Raw genomic sequence first — 19008 nt, forward strand, 5'->3', positions numbered from 1 at the left:
CCAGCTTTGGGTCCCCTCCCCACCTGCATTGCTGGCCAAGACAGCGGTGATGGTGGGGACCTGGCATAGGTTGAGCAGATATGTACTGTTGTCAAGGCTAAGAGCCAAGGTCTAAATTCATAACCTATCTACCTGAGTCTCTGGGAGTTTGGTTCTCCTTGCTCCCCAAACAGGGGGCATAGGAAAGAAAATCAGCTATGCTGACGGAATCTCAGAGCAGTCCCAAGAGGACAGAGGTTGGGGGCTTGGAGGCTTCTAGCTCTAGGCCACCTGAGAAACCTAACAAGGGTGGCACAGGAGAACACAAGTGTGCTGGCTCAGTAGATTGACTCAGATGGTCAGCTCCAGGCCCTGTAGAACTGGTCCTGTTTAGTAGCAGAGTCCTTGCAGTTCTGATCTGATAGAGTTCTTTCACCACCCCACTGCTCCCCAATCCCCCACCCTGCCAGTGTCTTCTTCAGATGATGGGACAGAGAGAAGCAGCCTGGCGTACCATGGGGTTTGGCTTCCAGCCTCTTCTGAACCTGGGCTTTCCAGAACCTCAAGTTGTTCTCTCTTGGGTCTGATTTGAGCCTGAGCAGTTAAACCAGTGGGATTGGGTTGGTTCTACCTGCAAAGCTTTAGTGCAAGTGGAGAAGCAGGGCCTCACTTCCTTCCGGTATAGGTGTCTCATTTAGCCATTACTCCTCGCCCTAGGGGTGTCTCTGCAGGTGCCCAGTGGTCGGAGGTTCAGGCTTTCTGAGCATCTAGGAAGCAGGAAGTGTCTTTGGGTACTTAAGGCCGAGACAGATTTTTCTCACGCTGCTTGGCTCTGGTAGACAAGAAAAGCCAACCTCAGCTTGTACATGTATGACTCGGGGTCCTTCTTTCTCAAACAAACCATACCCTTTCCTGTACTGTTTTCCAGTTAGTGCCCAGGCACACTGGGGTGCAGAGCCTAACTCATGCTTTGAAAAAGGTTGGCAGAGCCCACTTGCCTACCAGCCCTTTCTGAATTTCCCTCAGAAAGGGTGAAGGTCTTTCACCAAGGTCTTCCTCAGCCTTGGCTCTTACACCACAAGGGAGAAAAACCATAACACAGCAAGAAAAACAGTGACTTTTCATGGAACTGGTGCACTCCTGCCAGAGACGGGATGAGGTTTTGCCATTCAGGTTGGAGAGGGTCCGTGGCAGTTGGATAAACGCAGTTGGTCATGGAGAGTAGGCTGGCTCAGCAGACTGTGTCCTTGCCCCAGGGCCAGCCTGTGTGGGCAGGCATTTTCTTGGGGCAGCATATAATTACGGAATGACTTACTTTTCCTCTGCTTTCTGTCTTTAATCATCAGTCTGGAGTTGGTGCTCCTGGCCAGACACAACATGCAGGGGCAGACGCACGTACGTACCTACGTAGTCAGTTCTGCAGGCACCCTCCCACCCCTGCTGGCCATGGCCTGGGAACATCTCGTCCTGAGGCCCATCCCTCCCGCACCTGGAGAACAGCAGCCTACAAGTTCTAGGAACCTTGGGTCAGAGAGAAAGAGCAAATGGATGGCCGGGCAGCGGGGGAGGAGGCCCTGGGTTTGAGGGTGCCTAGAATGAGGCAGCAGATGCCAGGACAGCCACAGGGCAAGCAGAGGGTAATTACTGAGTGTCCAAGTTCTAAAGGCCTGGCTGGAAAAGGGATGCTGCCCTGGCTTGCAGATGGTTCCTTTTAGCCTTTCCCTGCCTTCCCCAGCCAGGTCCTCATTGCTGACCAAGCAGCTTCCCAGGGGACCTGCTCACTGTGGGATTTGTCAGGCCCTTTCTTTCTTCTGCCCAATCCCTGTCTTTTTGGCATGCAGCCTTTTTTACTTGCAGGCCAAGCCTTCCCTACCTCCAGGAGGTTTACTCACTTTATTACTTCTGGAGGCCTGACCGAGGCAATAACATCCTAGGGACTCTCATATTCTGAGCTGAGGAGGGAGCTCAGAAGGCTGAGTCTGATTAAGAAAGGAACAATGGACCTGACCAGGCGGTGGCGCAGTGGATAGAGCGTCGGACTGGGATGCGGAGGACCCAGGTTCGAGACCCCGAGGTCGCCAGCTTGAACGCGGGCTCATCTGGTTTCTGCAAAGCTCACCAGCTTGGACCCAAGGTCACTGGCTTGAGCAAGGGGTTACTCGGTCTGCTGTAGGCCCGCAGTCAAGGCACATATTTCAAGAAAGCAATCAATGAACAACTAAGATGTTGCAACGAAAAACTGATGATTGATGCTTCTCATCTCTCTCCGTTCCTGTCTGTCTGTCCCTATCTATCCCTCTCTCTGACTGTCTGTAAAAAAATAAATAAATAAATAAATTAAAAAAAAAAGGAACAATGGTGAGGGCAGGTCCAGGAGTCCCTGCTCTCACCCTGGCCATACCCAGTGACTTTGAATTCTCTTCTTCCCTGGACTGGGAGGAATGGGTGTCCTCACTCTGGGCCAGCTGCTGAGACATGGGAAGGCCTGTGGTCCCTCTTTCCTTCTCTCATCCCCTTACAACCCTCCCAGAGGCTTCCTTCCCTTCCATGTCAAGAGTTAAGGAGGTAGGGTGTGAACCTTAGCCTTACCTGACACTCCCTAAGAGTCCTGGACCATAGCCTCTTAGGGAGGCCCTAGGATTCCTGCCAAGGGATACGGGTACTTAGGAGGGCAGTATTTACCCATGCTAGGGTGTGGGCTCCTGCCTGGAGGGCTGTTTGTTCCTGAGCTCAAGTAAGCAGTTATCCCCTCAGGGAAGAAGCAGTTCTTATCTTTATAATCCCACAAAGCCACAGTGGAGAGTGGGGATTAGATGAGTTACAGGCAAGGGATCTGAAAAGTCTTTGGGCCAGGCCCACTCTGGAGTCTGTCCTTATCCCTCAGGCCGAGGAACCTGGCAGTAGGCCAGGGTGGGGGCTCCACTACCATGGGCGCTGTTCTACCATGGTAGGGCTGCAGCTGCAGGAAACGGACCCCCAGTTCAGCATCCTCCTCTAGTCTGGGAGATGTCTGTCCTGTGAGGGGCGAGGCTGCCGACAACAGGAGACAGGCCGGAGACATCCTGAGCATTAGTGAGCAGAGCCAGGGCGGACTCCAGGAAGGCGGATAGGATGATAGTAGTGGAGCTGAGAAGGCAATGAGCTGAGGCAGCCAGGGTGTCACCCGCCCAGCGACTTTGGTCAGTGCTCAGTTAGATGACCCCAAGTCCCATTCCTGGCACCCCAGTCTAGGGCTCCCCTAGCTTAGGAACATTTTCTGGTGGAATTTCACATTGGTGCTCTTCAGGTAGCCCTGGGATAGACACACTCCTGCTCCAGGTACTGCCTTTCCTGGGGATGTTCTTCTTCCTAGGACCCCCTACTCCAAGCTGGGGACCTTTTTATCATATTTAACTTGGGACAGGCCTTACACCCAGCAGTTTTGACTAAGTAGGTCTGGGGTGTAGCCTGAACATCCACATTCTTTAAAGCTCCAGGTGTTTCTGCTGTAGATCCTGATTGACAACCCCTGACAAGGTATCACTGGGATCTAGGAAGCTACATGTGTGTGCATTCATTTATTCATTCATTCATGCATTCATCATTCACTCAGCAGGTATTCACTGAACTGCTGCTCTGTGGGGGGCACTGCCATAGTTGGGAGGGGTGTGGAGAAGGAAGAAATCAGTACCTCTTCCCAAGGAATTAGCAGTCTAGCGGGAGAACTAGACATGTACATCTATAATGACAGTTCTGAACAGTGCAGACTGTGAGCCAGTTGCCAAGAGTGCTGTTGAAATGCAAACCTCCCTCCATAAGTGCAGCCCTAGGTTCTGGGACCATTTCCTAGAGCAGTCGATGTTTGAGCTGAGTCTTGGAGGAGAGGTAAGAACTGTCTAGGGCAGGGAGTGTGTTCTTGGCTGGGAAAATACAAAAAAGTTATTTGCACATGAGCAGGAGAAGTGTAGCATGTGTCAGGAATGTCAAGAAAGGAGGCTGGAGAAGCCAACAGATCATAGGGCATGCACAGGACTCTGGGCTTGATTTTAAAGGTAAAGAAAGTCAGGTGACCAGACATGCACTTATTCTGGTGGGTGTTGCAGTTGATTTGAATAAAGTAGAGACTGAAGGTAGAGATTGGGGGTTGGGGAGCCGGGAGGGCCAGGTTGGGGCGAGGTGGATTCCCACTCTGATCTGGGTATCTAGTGAGATGGTAACTGCAGAAGGAGTGCTGACTCTGGCACGCACGGCCAGGTGGCGATTTCAGGGTTTGGGATATATGGACTCGGGTGCCTGTGAAACACCTGTGAGGCAGGTCAGAATTCAGGACAGTGGTCAGACTAGAAGTCTAGAAGGTATAAGCTTATTGGTGGTGGCTGCCTCCGTGGCTGTGGCTGAAGTTGCCCTGGGAATACACATACCATTGTGAAGATATGGTAGGATGGCTATGGGGGAGGCGGGGTTGGAGAAGGAGGAAACAGGAATGGGAGGTTTCAACGAAGAGAGAGGACAGGCTAGGGGTCACATAGTATCCCCAGTGTCGCTCAGGGACTACCCCACCCACCATCCTCAGTGAGAAGGGAGTATGGTGTCACTGGTACATGGTCCTTTCCTAGATCAGCTGTCTTCTTTCTGAGATTGTGTCCTTCCTGGTGTTGCATGTTACAATACTCTCCTTTTTATAAAATGATGGTTACAGAAAATGGTTTTATTCCCTAATTTTTTTCTTTAGGAACAATGAAATGCTAGCATTGCCGTGTTAGGCCCCCCCAACCCTGTATATAATGGGATCTGAAAGGTGGCAGTGGTGAGATAGATAGGGAGATCAGTGGTGACAACAGTCTGAGTGTGGCTGGGAGATGCTGATGGCAGTGGGTTGAAAGTTGAGTGAAAGGTGAGTTAGAAAACACAATGCAGAAAATTTTGTTTTTGTTTTGTTTTAAACTTGGCTTTGAAGAGTAGGAGACTGTACTTGACTGTCTTTTAGTTTGGTGGAGATTTTTTATTTTATTTTATTTATTCATTTTTAGAGAGAGGAGAGACAGAGAGGGAGAGAGAGGAGAGAGAGACAGAGAGAGAGAATGGGGAGGAGCTGGAAGCATCAACTCTCATATGTGCCTTGACCAGGCAAGCCCAGAGTTTCGAACCAGCGACCTCAGCATTTCCAGGTCGATGCTTTATCCACTGCGCCACCACAGGTCAGGCCTTGGTGGAGATTTGAACATGCTTACACATGGCTAGTAAAGGAAGAGGTTAGGATTCAGGAGGAAGGAGGCAGGGCCAGGAGAGGGGAGAGGGGAGAGCTCTGCCTTGGCAGGGACCTGGGCCCTCAAGGGACATGCCAGGCACTTCCTGCTTTCCTGTAGGGTGAGCCCCCCTTGGCCCTGGGCCTGTCCACCTGGAAGGCCCTCAGCATCATGAAGGAGCAGCTGGAGACGGTGCTGGAAGGACACCTGAAGGAACAGAAGAAGTGTCTCACCTTGAAGGTAGGCCAGAGCCTGGTTGGGATGGCAGAGAAACGGAGCCCATTCTCAGGGCCCTGACTCGCCCTGTCACCCTGGGTGGCATGACCCCACTGAGGCATCACTGAAAGTCAGAAAGAAGCCAGGGTTCCTTTCAGAGTGATGTCCTGATCCTCCTGCTATAGGAGCCCAATAGGCTGGAGCCCAGCTGAGACCAAAATGAGATGACAGAGGCAGCGGCAGGGGTCGGGTGGGGGTGGGGGGAAGGCAGCTCTTTCCCCTGTCCTTGTCCACGGCCTCTCACTCTACGGCCCCTGTCGCTCTCCAGGAGATGTGGAGGAGCAGCTTCCTGCACCACAGTAACCGCTGCTCCTGTTTCCACTGGCCGGGTGCCTCACTCATGCTCCTGGCTGTGCTGCTGCTGCTGAGCTGCTATGGGGGCCAGCCAGCCGGCAGGTACACAGCTGCTGTGCAGTCTTTCCCACCACGGGTCTCAGCCTGTCCCTTTCCTGACTCAGAGGAGTTGGCCTGCCCCCCTAAGACATCCCAGGGTAGATGGGCTGTGGCCCCTAAGTTGCCCCACCACCAGCACCTGGGTTGTTTAGGGATCCTCAGTCCCTTGGTGGGCTGGTGGCAGAACCAGAACTCGACACTCTTTTCAGGAGGGACTGGGTGGGGTGTGAGTGTGGAGTGCGCTGGTGCCAATAACCTTCCCTCCTTCCCACCAGCCACGGGGTGGAGCTAGTGAACGCCTCGGCGCTGTTTCTCTTGCTACTTCTCAATCTTATCCTCATTGGGCGGCAAGATCAGCTGAAACGTCGGGAGGTAGAGCGGAGGCTCCGTGGGATCATCGATCAAATTCAAGGTGAGACCCAGGGTCAGGCATGTCGGGTGGGAAAAGCTACCCTGTGATGGGTCAGAGCCCAAAAAACTGCCCTTGAGCCCCAGCACATAAGTGTTGCTTCAGCATTCTTGGAGCTCTTGGCATCAAGTGGGTTAGCAGGATGCCCTGTCCTCTTGAGCAGAACAGTGAGAGCCATGGAGCAGCTGTGGGTACCCAGGCAGTGGCCTGGGCAAGCAGGAAGGCTAATAGCAGCCCTGTTGGCTTGCAGGCTTGTTCTGTCAGTTGGGAGACTAACAGGGAAGACCATCTCTCTTGGCAAGAGGACAGTTGAAATTTTTCTCTTCCAAGTCTGCCTTGTTTGATAGTACTGGGCCAGGAGAGGTGGGAAGGTGGCTTAGAGAAGTCTGAGATACCTGCAAGAATTAGGGCTGGGGGCAGGGAGCCAGGAGCCAAGGTGGATCAGCACAGTTCCTAAAGGTGAAGGGAATTGCTCGGGCAGGCAGATTTCTGCTCGCCCAGCCCTTCAGCTAGTGCTTCTGAAGCCCCAGTGATGGATCCAGGATGATATTAAACCCTTTTGTCTTGTAAGAGAAGCAGTGCCTGCTCTCATGAGACCTTTCTCTAACAGTAGTAGGCAGTGGAGGTTGAAGTGCTAAGTGAGAATTTGATATGATTAACTCATTGCAGCCATGTGCTTGGCACTGGGAGCACAGCGGTGACTGGGAAAGATGGGCCCTGCTCTCTGGGAGCTTAATCTCTTGTTCAGGAACCATCAGTGGTTCCCTCTTGCTTATCAAAACCATTCCACATGGCTTCCCAGAACCTCTGGCACAGACTCTGACCTTTCTTTCCAGCTTCTTTTTTTGCTCCCCATCCTCACCATTCCCAAACCCACTGAGGACTTCCCTGCCCCCCAGCCTTTGTCCTGCTGTCCCTCTGCCTGGCATGCTCTCCCTCGCTGTCTCCAGCTGATAAAAGTCTCATCCATTCTTCAGTGTTCCCTCTTCCATTAAACCATCTGTGATTGCTCCAGCTCTTCTGTGCTCTTGCAGCTCTGGGATCTTTCCTAACACGTAAAAAAATTTTTTTTTTTTTTTTTTTACAGGGACAGAGAGAGAGGGGGATAGATAGGGACAGACAGACAGGAATGGAGAGAGATGAGAAGCATCAATCATCAGTTTTTTGTTCCGACACCTTAGTTGTTCATTGATTGCTTTCTCATATGTGCCTTGACCGTGGGCCTTCAGCAGACCGAGTAACCCCTTGCTCAAGCCAGCAACCTTGGGTACAAGCTGGTGAGCTTTGCAGAAACCAGATGAGCCCGCATTCAAGCTGGTGACCTCGGGGTCTCGAACCCGGGTTCTCCGCACCCCAATCCGACGCTCTATCCACTGCACCACTGCCTGGTCAGGCAAAAAATTCTTTTTATTTATTAATTTTACAGAGAGAGGAAGGGAGGGAGGGAGAGAGAGAGAGAGAGAAACATTGATTTGTTGTTTCACTTATTTATGCATTTAGCAGTTGATTCTTTAATGTGCCCTGACTGGAATCAAACCCTCAACCTTGGTGTATTCAGATGACGCTCTAACCAACTGAGCTACCCGACTAGGGCTTTTCCAAACATCTTAGCGAGTGTGTTTGCCTTGTTTGGAGTTACCTGCCCACGTGTTTCATCTCCCCTCCTAGGTTATGGCTCCTTAAGGGGAGGGACTGTGTCGTCCTCACCTTTTACTTTTGTACCCCCATGGGGCTCACATGCCCCTCAAAGTCATCAGACATGTTTGTGAAATGTATTTGAAAGGAACCAGGGGTACAGAGAATAAAAACATCAGGTGTTCAGAGGAGGCGTTAGTGCCTGGACTGAGTGTTTGGGAAAGGTTTCACAGGGGAGTCAACTTTGAAAGACGAAAATGTTGGAAAGAATGACCTGTGTTGACACAGGATTTCAGAGAGAGGGTTCATGTGCAGGCCAAGCTTCGTGGTGTGTGCTAGGCCTGGCTGGTATGTGGAACCTTGGGTGAAGTGGTCTCCCTCTTTCTATTGTTGTCAGATGCCCTCAGGGATGGCAAGACGATCAAGTGGTCAGATACCATATACCCTGACCTCCACATGCCCTTTGCACCATCCTGGTCTCTGCACTGGGCCTACAGAGATGGACATCTGGTCAACCTACCAGTTAGCCTCTTGGTAGAAGGAGACATCATAGCTCTGAGGCCCGGCCAGGAATCATTTGCCTCTCTGAGGGGAATCAAGGTACCCAGAGACTTTTCTCCTTCCCTGGAAATGCTGTGGGGGCGTCCACAGGCAATGGTGGGACGGTCCCAGGCTTAATCCTAAAGCTCCCTGATCAGCTCATAGGCTTATTGGCATGGGCTCTAGGGGATCCGAGAATGGCTGGGACATCTTTCTCCACCTTGTCCTGTTCTTCTCTGATCATCAAGCTACTAGGAATCCAGTCCCACAGGCCCCATCGCAACTGACTCTTTGCTAACTGATGGTCCCTCACCTGTGAGATATCTCCACTTAGCTGGAATTGTCAAGGAAGAGTGGCCTCCAACAGAAGCCATTTCATTGCCCTCACCCTCCTCCCCTTCATCCCTGGCAGGATGATGAGCACATTGTTTTGGAACCAGGAGACCTGTTTCCCCCTTTCTCTCCACCCCCCTCCCCTCGGGGAGAAGTGAAGAAAGGGCCACAGAACCCCCAGCAGTACCGGCTCTTCCGCGTCCTTGAGACCCCTGTGATTGACAACATCCGGTAGGAGTGCTGCTACGCCTTTCTCCTGCCCTTACCCCAACTTTTCATCTTCCACAGTGCCTCTGTGAGCAGGGGGCGGGTGACAAGGAAGGAGCCTGTCCATACTGAGACCCTCTAGGACAGGCCTTTCTGTAGGTTCTCTCTTTAGCATTGTCTTGTGAGCATTCTTAGACTAGGTGTTGCTCCCCTCTTGGTCTGAACTCTGAAGGGATGGCTCTGGAGGCCATCTCCCAGCACAGGCCACTCTCCCAGGGGCTGCTTGGCTGGGGCTGAGGAACAGGGGGGAATTACAGGCCTTGGTGATGCTCAGTGAAGATGTGGATTTCTGGCCATTCCCTTGAGCATAAGGGTCACCTCTTTCTGCAGATGGTGCCTGGACATGGCCCTGTCCCGCCCTGTCACTGCTCTGGACAATGAGAGGTTCACAGTGCAGTTGGTGATGCTGCACTATGCCATGCCTGTGGTCCTGGTGCGTGAGGCTGGGCCACTGGGGCGGGGAGGGAAGTGGGAGACCTCAGGGCCAGCTCAGGTGAGTGTGTGAGTGGAAATAGGGTCCCAGAGTGTGCCAGCCAGTGTTGGGGGGAAGTGGGCAGAGGAAGGGGAGTCTTAGAGCCTGAGTCCTTCTCTGGGGGCAGGGGGTTAAGGCTTCATCTTCCCACTCCCAACAGGCCAGCTTCCTCATCACCAATGCCCTGCGCTTCATGCTGAATGCCCCCGGCACCACATCCTGGCCGTATACGCTCCTCCAGCTACAGGTAACAACCCTCCTTTCTTCTTGATCATTCTGTTTTGTTTTGTTTTTCTGTGGAGGCTGGTTCTCCTCATGTTTCCTGACTATCCCCCCTTCTCTGCAGCCCAGGGGTCCCCCAGGCTTCAGCTTAAGAACACCTGCTTTTCTTCCTTCCTCCCTGCCCCGACATCTGTCCTTTTCCACTCAGGGAATGACCCTAAGGGTGGCGGAAGCCCTGCCCTCCTTCCCTGCAGACCAGCAGCACTTTGGGCGCCATCAGTGTGGTTCCTTTTCTCCTAGGTGAATGGTGTCCTCCCTATTCTACCCCTGCTCTTTCCTGTGCTATGGGTTCTGGCGACCGCCTGTGGAGAAGCCCGTGTCCTGGCCCAGATGAGCAAGGGCTCCCCTAGTTCCCTGGTAGGTTTTTCCAAAGCAGCTGTGGGAATGTGCAAAAAGAATGAAAACAGGAACAAAAGAGGTAGTTGCCTGTGCCCCAGCGACCCGGAGTGGAAATCCAGCCCTCCCATGGGCCCAGCGTAGGGGCTGGCCCTGGGCAGTTCCCCCAGATCGTTGCTCTTTCCAGTCCAGAAGAGCCTCCAGAACAGGCCCTGGGTAGGGTAAGCATCCATCCTGGCTCTCAGCAGACAGGGAATCAGGGACTCCCAGTGTCCTTTGCCACAGCCTTGCTGGTGTGGGGCCTCCATCTGCCAACTTGGAGGCCTGTGTGAGGAGGGCGTTTTCCTCCTCAAGGCTCACTCACCTCCTTCTCTGTGCAGCTGTCCAAGTTCTCGGAGGATACTCTCAGCAGCTATACAGAAGCCATCTCCACTCAGGTATGCTCACCTAGAATGGATTCTTCCCTAGCTCTCTTCGTGAACTCTGTGAGTCCCCTACTTTATGACCTCCTAGCCTCTAGCCAAGTCCCCATCTCACATGGGCAGTGTGTTGCCCTGTCGAGACAAATGGCTCCCCACCTCGACTCCTGGTGCCCCTGGACTGTGTCCTCTAGTGGTCCTAGAGTCTGTCTCCTGGGAGATGTGGCTAGTCCCAAATGGCCTTATGAACTTTCTCCCACCAGGAAATGCTACGCTGCATTTGGGGCCACTTTCTGCAGGTGGTTCAGGGAACGTCGCCAACGCTGAGTCACAGCTCCAGCCTGCTGCACAGCCTGGGCTCTGTCACGGTGAGGGCAGGCCCTGTCTGTGGGAGGACCCTGCCTCAGTAGGCTGGCTTTCTGGCTGCATTTGGATGCTGGCCTCCCACTCGAGTGACCCCTGACAAGTTGGGAGATGCCAAGCCCCTTTCCCAATCTCCATCTTTCCCTGCAGGTCCTGTGCTGTGTGGACAAACAGGGGATCCTGTCATGGCCAAACCCCAGCCCGGAGACCGTGCTGTTCTTCAGCGGGAAGGTGGAGCCACCGCATAGCAGCCACGAGGACCTGACGGATGACCTGTCCACCCACTCCTTCTGCCACCCCGAGATAGAGGAGGAGGTAAGGCCTCAGGGAGGGTGAAGCTGGGAGGGAGAAGGAGAGCTCAGACACTATTAGGATCTGCTTCTGAGCAGTTCAGGTGGAGCCCCAGACAAGGCAGAGAAGGGCTGTTACCACCCTGCGTCTGGTCCATAGCAGCCATCAGGAACCTGGTCCGAGGCCTATGCTCCTTGTTCTCCTCAGCTGCACGAACGAGACGCCCTCCTGACTGGCTCCCTCAATACTACCCTACACCTTTCCAATGAGCATGAGAACTGGTCTGCTGATGGTCCCAAGCCCCCTGAACTCTATTCTCACCACAAAGCACATGGCCGCAGCAAACACCCATCTGGCTCAAATGTGAGCTTCAGCAGGGACACAGAGGGTGGTGAAGAAGAGCCTGGCAAGGTGAGGGGAGAGGGTGGAGAGCAGCCCCTTGCTCAGGCACAGGCTCTGGCCCCTCCTGCTGCAAGGGCCCCAGGGACAGCCCAGCCTGGGTAGATGGCACCAAAAGCACAGGGTCTCAGGTAGGTCTCCAGGTCTGGCCAAGCAGGCAGGACACCTCCTGTGGCTTCACCCCTGGCTCCTCTGTGAAGTTGGGCCCTTGCTCCCTTTCTGGGTCTCGCTGATGGTCATTGGTGGGAGAGGCCCCTTCCTCTTACTCACGGCCTTCTAGACACAGAAAGCCAGCGGCTCCCTCTAAAATATTTTTCCTGCTGAAGATCCTTCATTGTTTCCTCTTTGGTCTGGTCACCCTCTTCTTAGGTATTGCCAGTGTTGTTGGGCACAGAATCTAGATGCAGCCAGGAGCCCAAGAAAGACAGGGATGGAATTTCTGTGAGGGATGGGGAAGCATGAGCACCCTGTACTGGGAAGGGGTGCCTTCTCTCAGGTGCACCCCTCCCCATCTGAGGTCCCCCGTTCCCTTCCCTGTTTCCCCCAGACCCAGCCTGGGCTGGAGGGCGAGCCCTACGAAGCAGAAGACTTTGTGTGTGACTATCACCTGGAGATGCTGAGCCTGTCGCAGGACCAGCAGAACCCCTCCCGCATCCAGTTCGATGACTCCAACTGGCAGGTCCACCTCACCTCTCTCAAGCCCTTGGGCCTCAACGTGCTGCTGAACCTGTGCAATGCCAGTGTCACCGAGCGGCTGTGCCGGTTCTCAGACCACCTATGCAACATCGCCCTGCAAGAGAGCCATAGTGCTGTGCTGCCCGTCCATGTGCCCTGGGGCCTCTGTGAGCTCGCCCGCCTCATTGGTATGTGGCTGCCAATTCCTATAGACTAGTCCTGGGCATGGCGTTTATTGAGATTACTGTGAACCCTTTAGCTTCTGATCATCCCCTTTAACCAGGCACTGCTGTTTGACAGTGCTTCGTGAAAAAATAACTTGGGATGGAGAGGTGGCATGGATTTTGCGCCATGCCAGGGAGGAGGGAGCAGCGGTGTGGGTTTCCTCCAGAGGCCCTGAGTGCTGTCCTCCTTCTGCAGGCTTCACTCCTGGGGCCAAGGAGGTCTTTAAGCAGGAGAACCACCTGGCGCTCTACCGTCTCCCCAGTGCTGAGACGGTGAAGGAGAGCTCCATGGGGAGGCTGTCTTATGTCACCAAGCGGCGACCCCCGCTCAGCCACATGATCAGCCTCTTCATCAAGGACACCACCACCAGTGAGCCTCCCGTGCCTGGGGCAGGGCTTTACTGTCATCATCCTTTTCAGGGAGTGCTGGGCCGATGAGCACTAGACAGCTTCCTAAGACCTCAGATATGGCAGGGATTGGATTGGGGAACCAGGGCTGGGATGGTGGCGGTCACAGAGGATGGGACTGTCTGAAGGATGGGCAACTTAGTGAGCCACGGCTTTCTACTCAGGCTCTCTGTGGTGAGGCCTATATAGTTTCCTCCACCCCCAGGGACTCTCTAGCACTTCTCAGGAACGGCAGTGAGTTACCCATGAGGTCAGAATGAGGGGGAGGGGTGGCCTGAGGCACTCATAGCCTGGTCTTTATTCACTCTCCCAGGCACAGAACAGATGCTGTCCCATGGTACAGCGGATGTGGTCTTGGAGGCCTGCACAGACTTCTGGGATGGAGCTGACATCTACCCTCTTTCGGGTTCTGACAGGTAGGTGAAGAAACACACATCAGTGCCCAGAGCAGTCAGCTCAGGCAGTGTGCCTTCCTGGCTTATAGGCATGGGGCATCCCAACCATTCCCCTCACTTCCGCCTGCTTCTCTGGCAGAAAGAAAGTGTTGGATTTTTACCAGCGAGCCTGCCTGTCTGGTTACTGCTCCGCCTTCGCCTATAAGCCCATGAGCTGCACCCTGTCCTCTCAGCTCAATGGCAAGTGCATCGAGCTGGTGCAGGTGCCTGGCCAGAGCAGCATTTTCACTATGTGTGAGCTGCCCAGCACCGTCCCCATCAAGCTGAGCACCCGCCGCAACAGCTGGAGCTCTGACGGTACCGTGCGCGGCCATCCCAGTGGGGGCCAAGAGAGGGGAGGGCTTTCCAAGGGCAATGGAATCAGTCATAGCAGAGGGGACAGAGGACACAACCCTGGACCCGGAATACTGCAGTGGCACTAACTGTCACCACTGTCTGGTGACGTGAACCAGTCCCTCATCTTCTCATGTATAAACTAGGTGCTTCCTCTGCCCCCCTCACAGCTTTATTGTGACACTCCAGTGGGATAATATATAGAAAACCACTTTCTTTAAAAGTTTTACGACCTGTGGTGGCGCAGTGGATAAAGCGTCGACCTGGAAATGCTGAGGTCGCCGGTTCGAAACCCTGGGCTTGCCTGGTCAAGGCACATATGGGAGTTGATGCTTCCAGCTCCTGCCTCCCCCCTTCTCTCTCTCTGTTCCTCTCTCTCTCCTCTCTAAAATGAATAAATAAATTAAAAAAAAATTATTTAAAAAGAAAATGAAAAAAAAAAGTTTTACAACAGTGGCAGTCATAGAGCACTAGCGTATTTGAATCAGACAAAAGGCCAGATCACAAACCCTGCCAGAGCAGAGGGACTCAGAGCTCCACTGTTCCCTCCCCCTCCCCACTCTGCCAAACACAGGGGGGCTTATGACCCAAAAGACTATAAATTGAAGCCATTGCCAAGGGTGGGGCCAGTGCCCTTGCCTGGACCAGGGCTGGGCTGTTGTTACTCTGTAAGATTGTCACTGGACTAATGAGTGCCTTTCATTGTCTTTTCTTCTGTGTCTGTTGGCTCCTTCATGTGTCCTGGCTGTGTGCATGCATGGCTGTGTGTGGTCCCCTGGGGCCTGCGTGGTCTTTGATTTGGGTATGGCATCTGTGTGTGTGGTCCTGGGCTACATCTGGAATTTGCTGGTTCCTGGGTATCCTGACTGGGCCGTGTCTTGGCTGGTCTCTGTGTCTTGTACCTACCTGAAGAAGGGATCGGGGAGGTGCTGGAGAAGGAAGACTGCATGCAGGCCCTGAGCGGCCAGATCTTCATGGGCATGGTGTCCTCTCAGTACCAGGCCCGGCTTGACATCGTGCGCCTCATTGATGGCCTGGTCAATGCCTGCATTCGCTTCGTCTATTTCTCTTTGGAGGATGAGCTCAAAAGCAAGGTGGGGAGAGCCACCCCCTCTGCCACCACTGACCTTTGTTCCCACAAGCTTTTGGGCCCACCTGTTCATTGCCATCTGTCTTTTACAGGTGTTTGCAGAAAAGATGGGCCTGGAGACAGGCTGGAACTGCCACATTTCCCTCACGCCCAATGGGGACATGCCCGGCTCTGAGATCCCCCACTCTAGCCCCAGCCACGCTGGCTCCCTGCACGATGATCTGAATCAGGGTGAGGGCAAAGGTTTGTGGTGGGGACAAGGTGAGTGTGGGTGGCTCCTCCCTCATGGAACTATACTAGAAAGAGTTATATGGAGCCCTCCTGGTACATACATTCCCTTGGAAAATGGCTCCAGTCTCCCTGCATTATGGAGGAGAGGAGACCCACAGGCAGGAAGTTCTGTGTGATCTGCAGGGCAGAGAGTGGCCCCCAGAAGGCTGGCCCCAAGGTGAGGGATGGGCTTTCATCCCCACAGTGTCCCGAGATGACACAGAAGGGCTCCTATTGGAGGAGGAGGGTCACTCGGACCTCATTAGCTTCCAGCCTACGGACAGTGATCTCCCCAGCTTCCTGGAGGACCCCAACCGGGTACGGCAGCAGGGTCTGTGCCCCATGCTCCTGGAAATGGCACATGGCTGGTCCAGGACAGAGAAGGGAAGGAGGGTCAAGGGACCTTTCTCACTGAACCTGAGACCACTGGCATCTGCTCTCTCCAGGCCAAGCTGCCTCGGGGCATCCACCAAGTGCGACCCCACCTGCAGAACATCGACAACGTGCCCCTGCTAGTGCCCCTTTTCACCGACTGTACCCCTGAGAGTGAGTACTGCAGCCATGGCGACTCAAGCAGCCTGCACTTCCAGTGAGTGCTGCCAAGGCCTGGGCATCCCATGGGCTCTTGAGGGGGTGTTAGTTTCCCATGTAGGGAGCAAAGGAATCTGGGCTGGAAAGAGCTGGAGAGTATTGTGCTTAGAGCCATAGGTGTGCCTCTTCTAGGGGGTCAGAAGTATCATATGAGTAGGTAGGATAGTTGCAAAGGGGAGCCCACTTCTGTTCCCTCCTGTTCTCCAGTCCTTTGGATCTCTGCCCAGTGCCTTACATGGGTCTCCACCTGCCTGACTCTGTGCCCCGACTCTTCCCCCTCAGCCATGTACGAGATGATCAAGATCATGCAGGAGTACGGGGAGGTGACCTGCTGCTTGGGCAGCTCTGCCAACCTGAGAAATAGCTGCCTATTCCTCCAGAGCGACATCAGGTCAGGGGGGCATTGCTTCTATGTCCTGGAGACCCTAGACTTGGGCTTGCATGGGGCTGGGGCATATTTAATGGCTGATCATGCCATAAAATATGCCCCAGGGGAACAGAGGACTTGGGCATGGTGGGGAGAAGAGGGGGAAGATGCTTGCCCAGTCTTTAGCAAGTGCAGCTGATGGGTACATTTTCCCCTATGCTGCGCAGCATTGCCCTGGACCCCCTGTACCCCTCCCGCTGCTCCTGGGAGACCTTTGGCTACACTACCAGCACCAACATGGCCCAGGCCTCCAATGGCATTTCTCCTCTGCAGCTTTCAGGGCAGCTTAATAGCCTGCCCTGCTCTCTGACCTTCCGCCAGGAGGAAACCATCAGCATCATCCGCCTCATCGAGCAGGTGGGGCCTCGGGCTAGCCGTAGGGGGTTGTAGGGCCTGCTTGGAGTGGAGGCATCATGACACAGGATCCATCTGGGCTGCCAAGGGCCAGTTCACCTCCAAGCAAAGCTCTCCCAGGCAGTTTGGTTTGCAGGAGCATCAGGGCATCTGGCTCTTGGCTGAGGTTTGTCAGCTATAGAGTCTGAGGGAGGCCACAATCTGTTTCTCCCGGTCCCTAGGCTCGGCACGCCACCTATGGCATTCGCAAGTGCTTCCTCTTTCTGCTGCAGTGCCAGCTATCTCTCGTGGTCATCCAGGTGAGCTGGGCCAGACAGACATTGTTCCCACCCCACCCCCACCTGCTTCTTTGCTCAAGGGCCAGTTGAGTTGGGTCAGTTGGGAGGCTGGGAGAATGCAGTGCAGCTGAAGGACCCCCAGAGTCTCTCTGAAACCACTGGGCTATTGGAAATGGCCCCATGAGCAGAATAGTGCTCTAGTCCCAGCTCCTCATGGCCTGGACATGAGCATCTGTGTGGGCACAAGGTGAGGCAGCCTGGGGCTCGTGGTATCCGGTACCCTACTGTTTGTCAGAATCTAATCATGCTTCCTGGGTTCTTCTGGTCTAGTTCCTTTCTTGCCTAGTCCAACTGCCACCACTGCTCAGTACCACCGACATCCTGTGGCTATCCTGCTTTTGCTATCCTCTGCTCAGGTGAGAAGCTGGCCACCCCTCCGTGCCAGGCAGGCAGGTTTGGGATGTCACCGAGCATCCCCAGGAGCCCAGGTTCAGAGAGCCTGCTCAGTGCTCACTTCCTCTGGCACAGGGAGCCCCAGGGGATGCCCCTTATCATATTCCTCCTACCCACCAACCCTTATTTCAAGACTTCTAAAAGGCTTTCTATGTGGGAATTGGGAGACAGAGGGTTACAGTCGCCGCCCTTCACCCAGTCTCTGCTTTTCAGCATCTCTCTGCTGGGAAAGCCCCCCCATAGCTCCATCATGTCTATGGCAACAGGGAAAAACCTTCAATTCATTCCTAAGAAGGTAAGTGAAGTAGAGCCTATGAGCCTGGGACTTTCTAAAGGAATGTGAACATGGAAGGGGCTGATCCTTGGGGAAGGGAGTATTCAGGATGGGGACTCCCACTACAATGTCTCTATCCAGAGGGGTGGTGGTAGTACAAAGCTGGGAAGGATCCTCACCTGGGTAGGCAGTCCCTGCTCCTGTCCCCCTGCCCAGACCTGCCATTTACCAAAGAGCCCATTGAATTCGGGTGCCGGAGGGGCTGCAGCCTCTGGAGTGATGGGCCTCCTTCCTCCCACAGACCCAGCAGTACTTCCTGCTATGCTTTTTGCTCAAGTTTAGCCTCACCATCAGCTCGTGCCTCATCTGCTTTGGCTTCACACTTCAGAGCTTCTGTGACAGCTCCCGGGCCCGCAACCTCACCAACTGTTCCTCCATCATGCTGCCAAGGTGGGTCCCTCCCCTGGTCCTCCACCGTACTTCCCAGACCACTTCTCTTGGCATAGAGGGGGCTGAGCCCACCCCTTGCTTTGGCAGCCATGCTGACACGGCTCCAGCCTGGTTTGATGACTTTGCCAATGGGCTGCTGTCAGCTCAGAAGCTTGCTGCCGCCCTGATTGTCCTGCACACTGGTGAGGGGCTCCCGAAGGGGGCCAGTGGTGGCTGATGGGGGTGCCCTAGGAACCAGGCCTCAGGCCAGGGCAAGTCTGACACCCCCTCTAACCCCATCTTCTCCAGTATTCATTTCTATTACCCACGTGCATCGCACCAAGCCCCTGTGGAGAAGGAGTCCCTTGACAAACCTCTGGTGGTCTGTGACGGTTCCTGTGGTGTGAGTATGGCTTAGATGGAGGAAGATGGAGGATGGAACAGGGGGCTGGGGACTATGGCAGGGCTACGATTTGAGGATGGGGCTTGGGCTAGAGCTAGAGGTTGAAGGGTGGACTTTTTTTTTTTTTTACACGGACAGATAGAGTCAGAGAGTGGGATAGATAGGGACAGACAGGAATGGAGAGAGAGATGAGAAGCATCAATCATCAGTTTTTCATTGCGACACCTTAGTTGTTCATTGATTGCTTTCTCATATGGACCGCGGGCCTTCAGCAGGCTGAGTAACCCCTTGTTCGAGCCAGCGACCTTGGGTCCAAGGCTGGTGAGCTTTTTGCTCAGATGAGCCCGCGCTCAAGCTGGCGACCTCGGGGTCTCAAACCTGGGTCCTCCGCATCCCAGTCTGATACTCTATCCACTGCGCCACCACCTGGTCAGGCAAAGGGTGGACTTCTTGAGGTACTGTTGTAGGGAAGGGAGCAATAAGACCCAGATTGACACAGGGCTGCCACCCCCTCTTGCAGGCTGCTGGGACAGGTGGTCCAGACGGCAGTTGACGTGCAGCTATGGACACATAGGGACAGCCATGTCCACTTTGGCCTGGAGGATGTGCCTCTGTTGACATGGCTCCTGGGCTGCCTGTCCCTGGTCCTTGTAGTGGTCACCAATGAGATTGTGAAGCTGCATGAGATTCGGTAAGCTACTAGCAGGGCATTCTCTCTGAGCCCA

General features: G+C 54.2%; 1 protein-coding gene across 8 annotated transcripts in view; it reads left to right on the top strand.

The window, feature by feature from the left end:
* TMEM94 (transmembrane protein 94) overlaps positions 1–19008 on the top strand; it is a 31494-nt gene that overhangs the window by 11166 nt on the left and 1320 nt on the right. Inside the window, exons 3-31 of one of the 8 annotated variants that reach the window (XM_066234626.1) lie at positions 5325–5444; positions 5749–5876; positions 6149–6285; positions 8315–8517; positions 8870–9021; positions 9388–9490; positions 9690–9776; positions 10052–10168; positions 10528–10584; positions 10830–10934; positions 11080–11244; positions 11428–11631; positions 12167–12482; positions 12715–12888; positions 13240–13342; positions 13461–13678; positions 14627–14808; positions 14897–15047; positions 15280–15392; positions 15521–15620; positions 15948–16056; positions 16260–16449; positions 16668–16745; positions 17055–17140; positions 17391–17472; positions 17753–17901; positions 17989–18083; positions 18190–18283; positions 18804–18974. In XM_066234626.1, the coding sequence (XP_066090723.1) occupies positions 5325–5444; positions 5749–5876; positions 6149–6285; positions 8315–8517; positions 8870–9021; positions 9388–9490; positions 9690–9776; positions 10052–10168; positions 10528–10584; positions 10830–10934; positions 11080–11244; positions 11428–11631; positions 12167–12482; positions 12715–12888; positions 13240–13342; positions 13461–13678; positions 14627–14808; positions 14897–15047; positions 15280–15392; positions 15521–15620; positions 15948–16056; positions 16260–16449; positions 16668–16745; positions 17055–17140; positions 17391–17472; positions 17753–17901; positions 17989–18083; positions 18190–18283; positions 18804–18974 (3989 nt within the window). The remainder of the gene's footprint in view (positions 1–5324; positions 5445–5748; positions 5877–6148; positions 6286–8314; positions 8518–8869; positions 9022–9387; positions 9491–9689; positions 9777–10051; positions 10169–10527; positions 10585–10829; positions 10935–11079; positions 11245–11427; positions 11632–12166; positions 12483–12714; positions 12889–13239; positions 13343–13460; positions 13679–14626; positions 14809–14896; positions 15048–15279; positions 15393–15520; positions 15621–15947; positions 16057–16259; positions 16450–16667; positions 16746–17054; positions 17141–17390; positions 17473–17752; positions 17902–17988; positions 18084–18189; positions 18284–18803; positions 18975–19008) is intronic. The other 7 variants (XM_066234629.1, XM_066234627.1, XM_066234630.1 and 4 more) reach the window with 7 other exon arrangements.

The sequence above is a fragment of the Saccopteryx bilineata genome, chromosome 6 (assembly GCF_036850765.1).
Source record: "Saccopteryx bilineata isolate mSacBil1 chromosome 6, mSacBil1_pri_phased_curated, whole genome shotgun sequence".
In the NCBI taxonomy this organism is placed as follows: Eukaryota; Metazoa; Chordata; class Mammalia; order Chiroptera; family Emballonuridae; genus Saccopteryx; species Saccopteryx bilineata.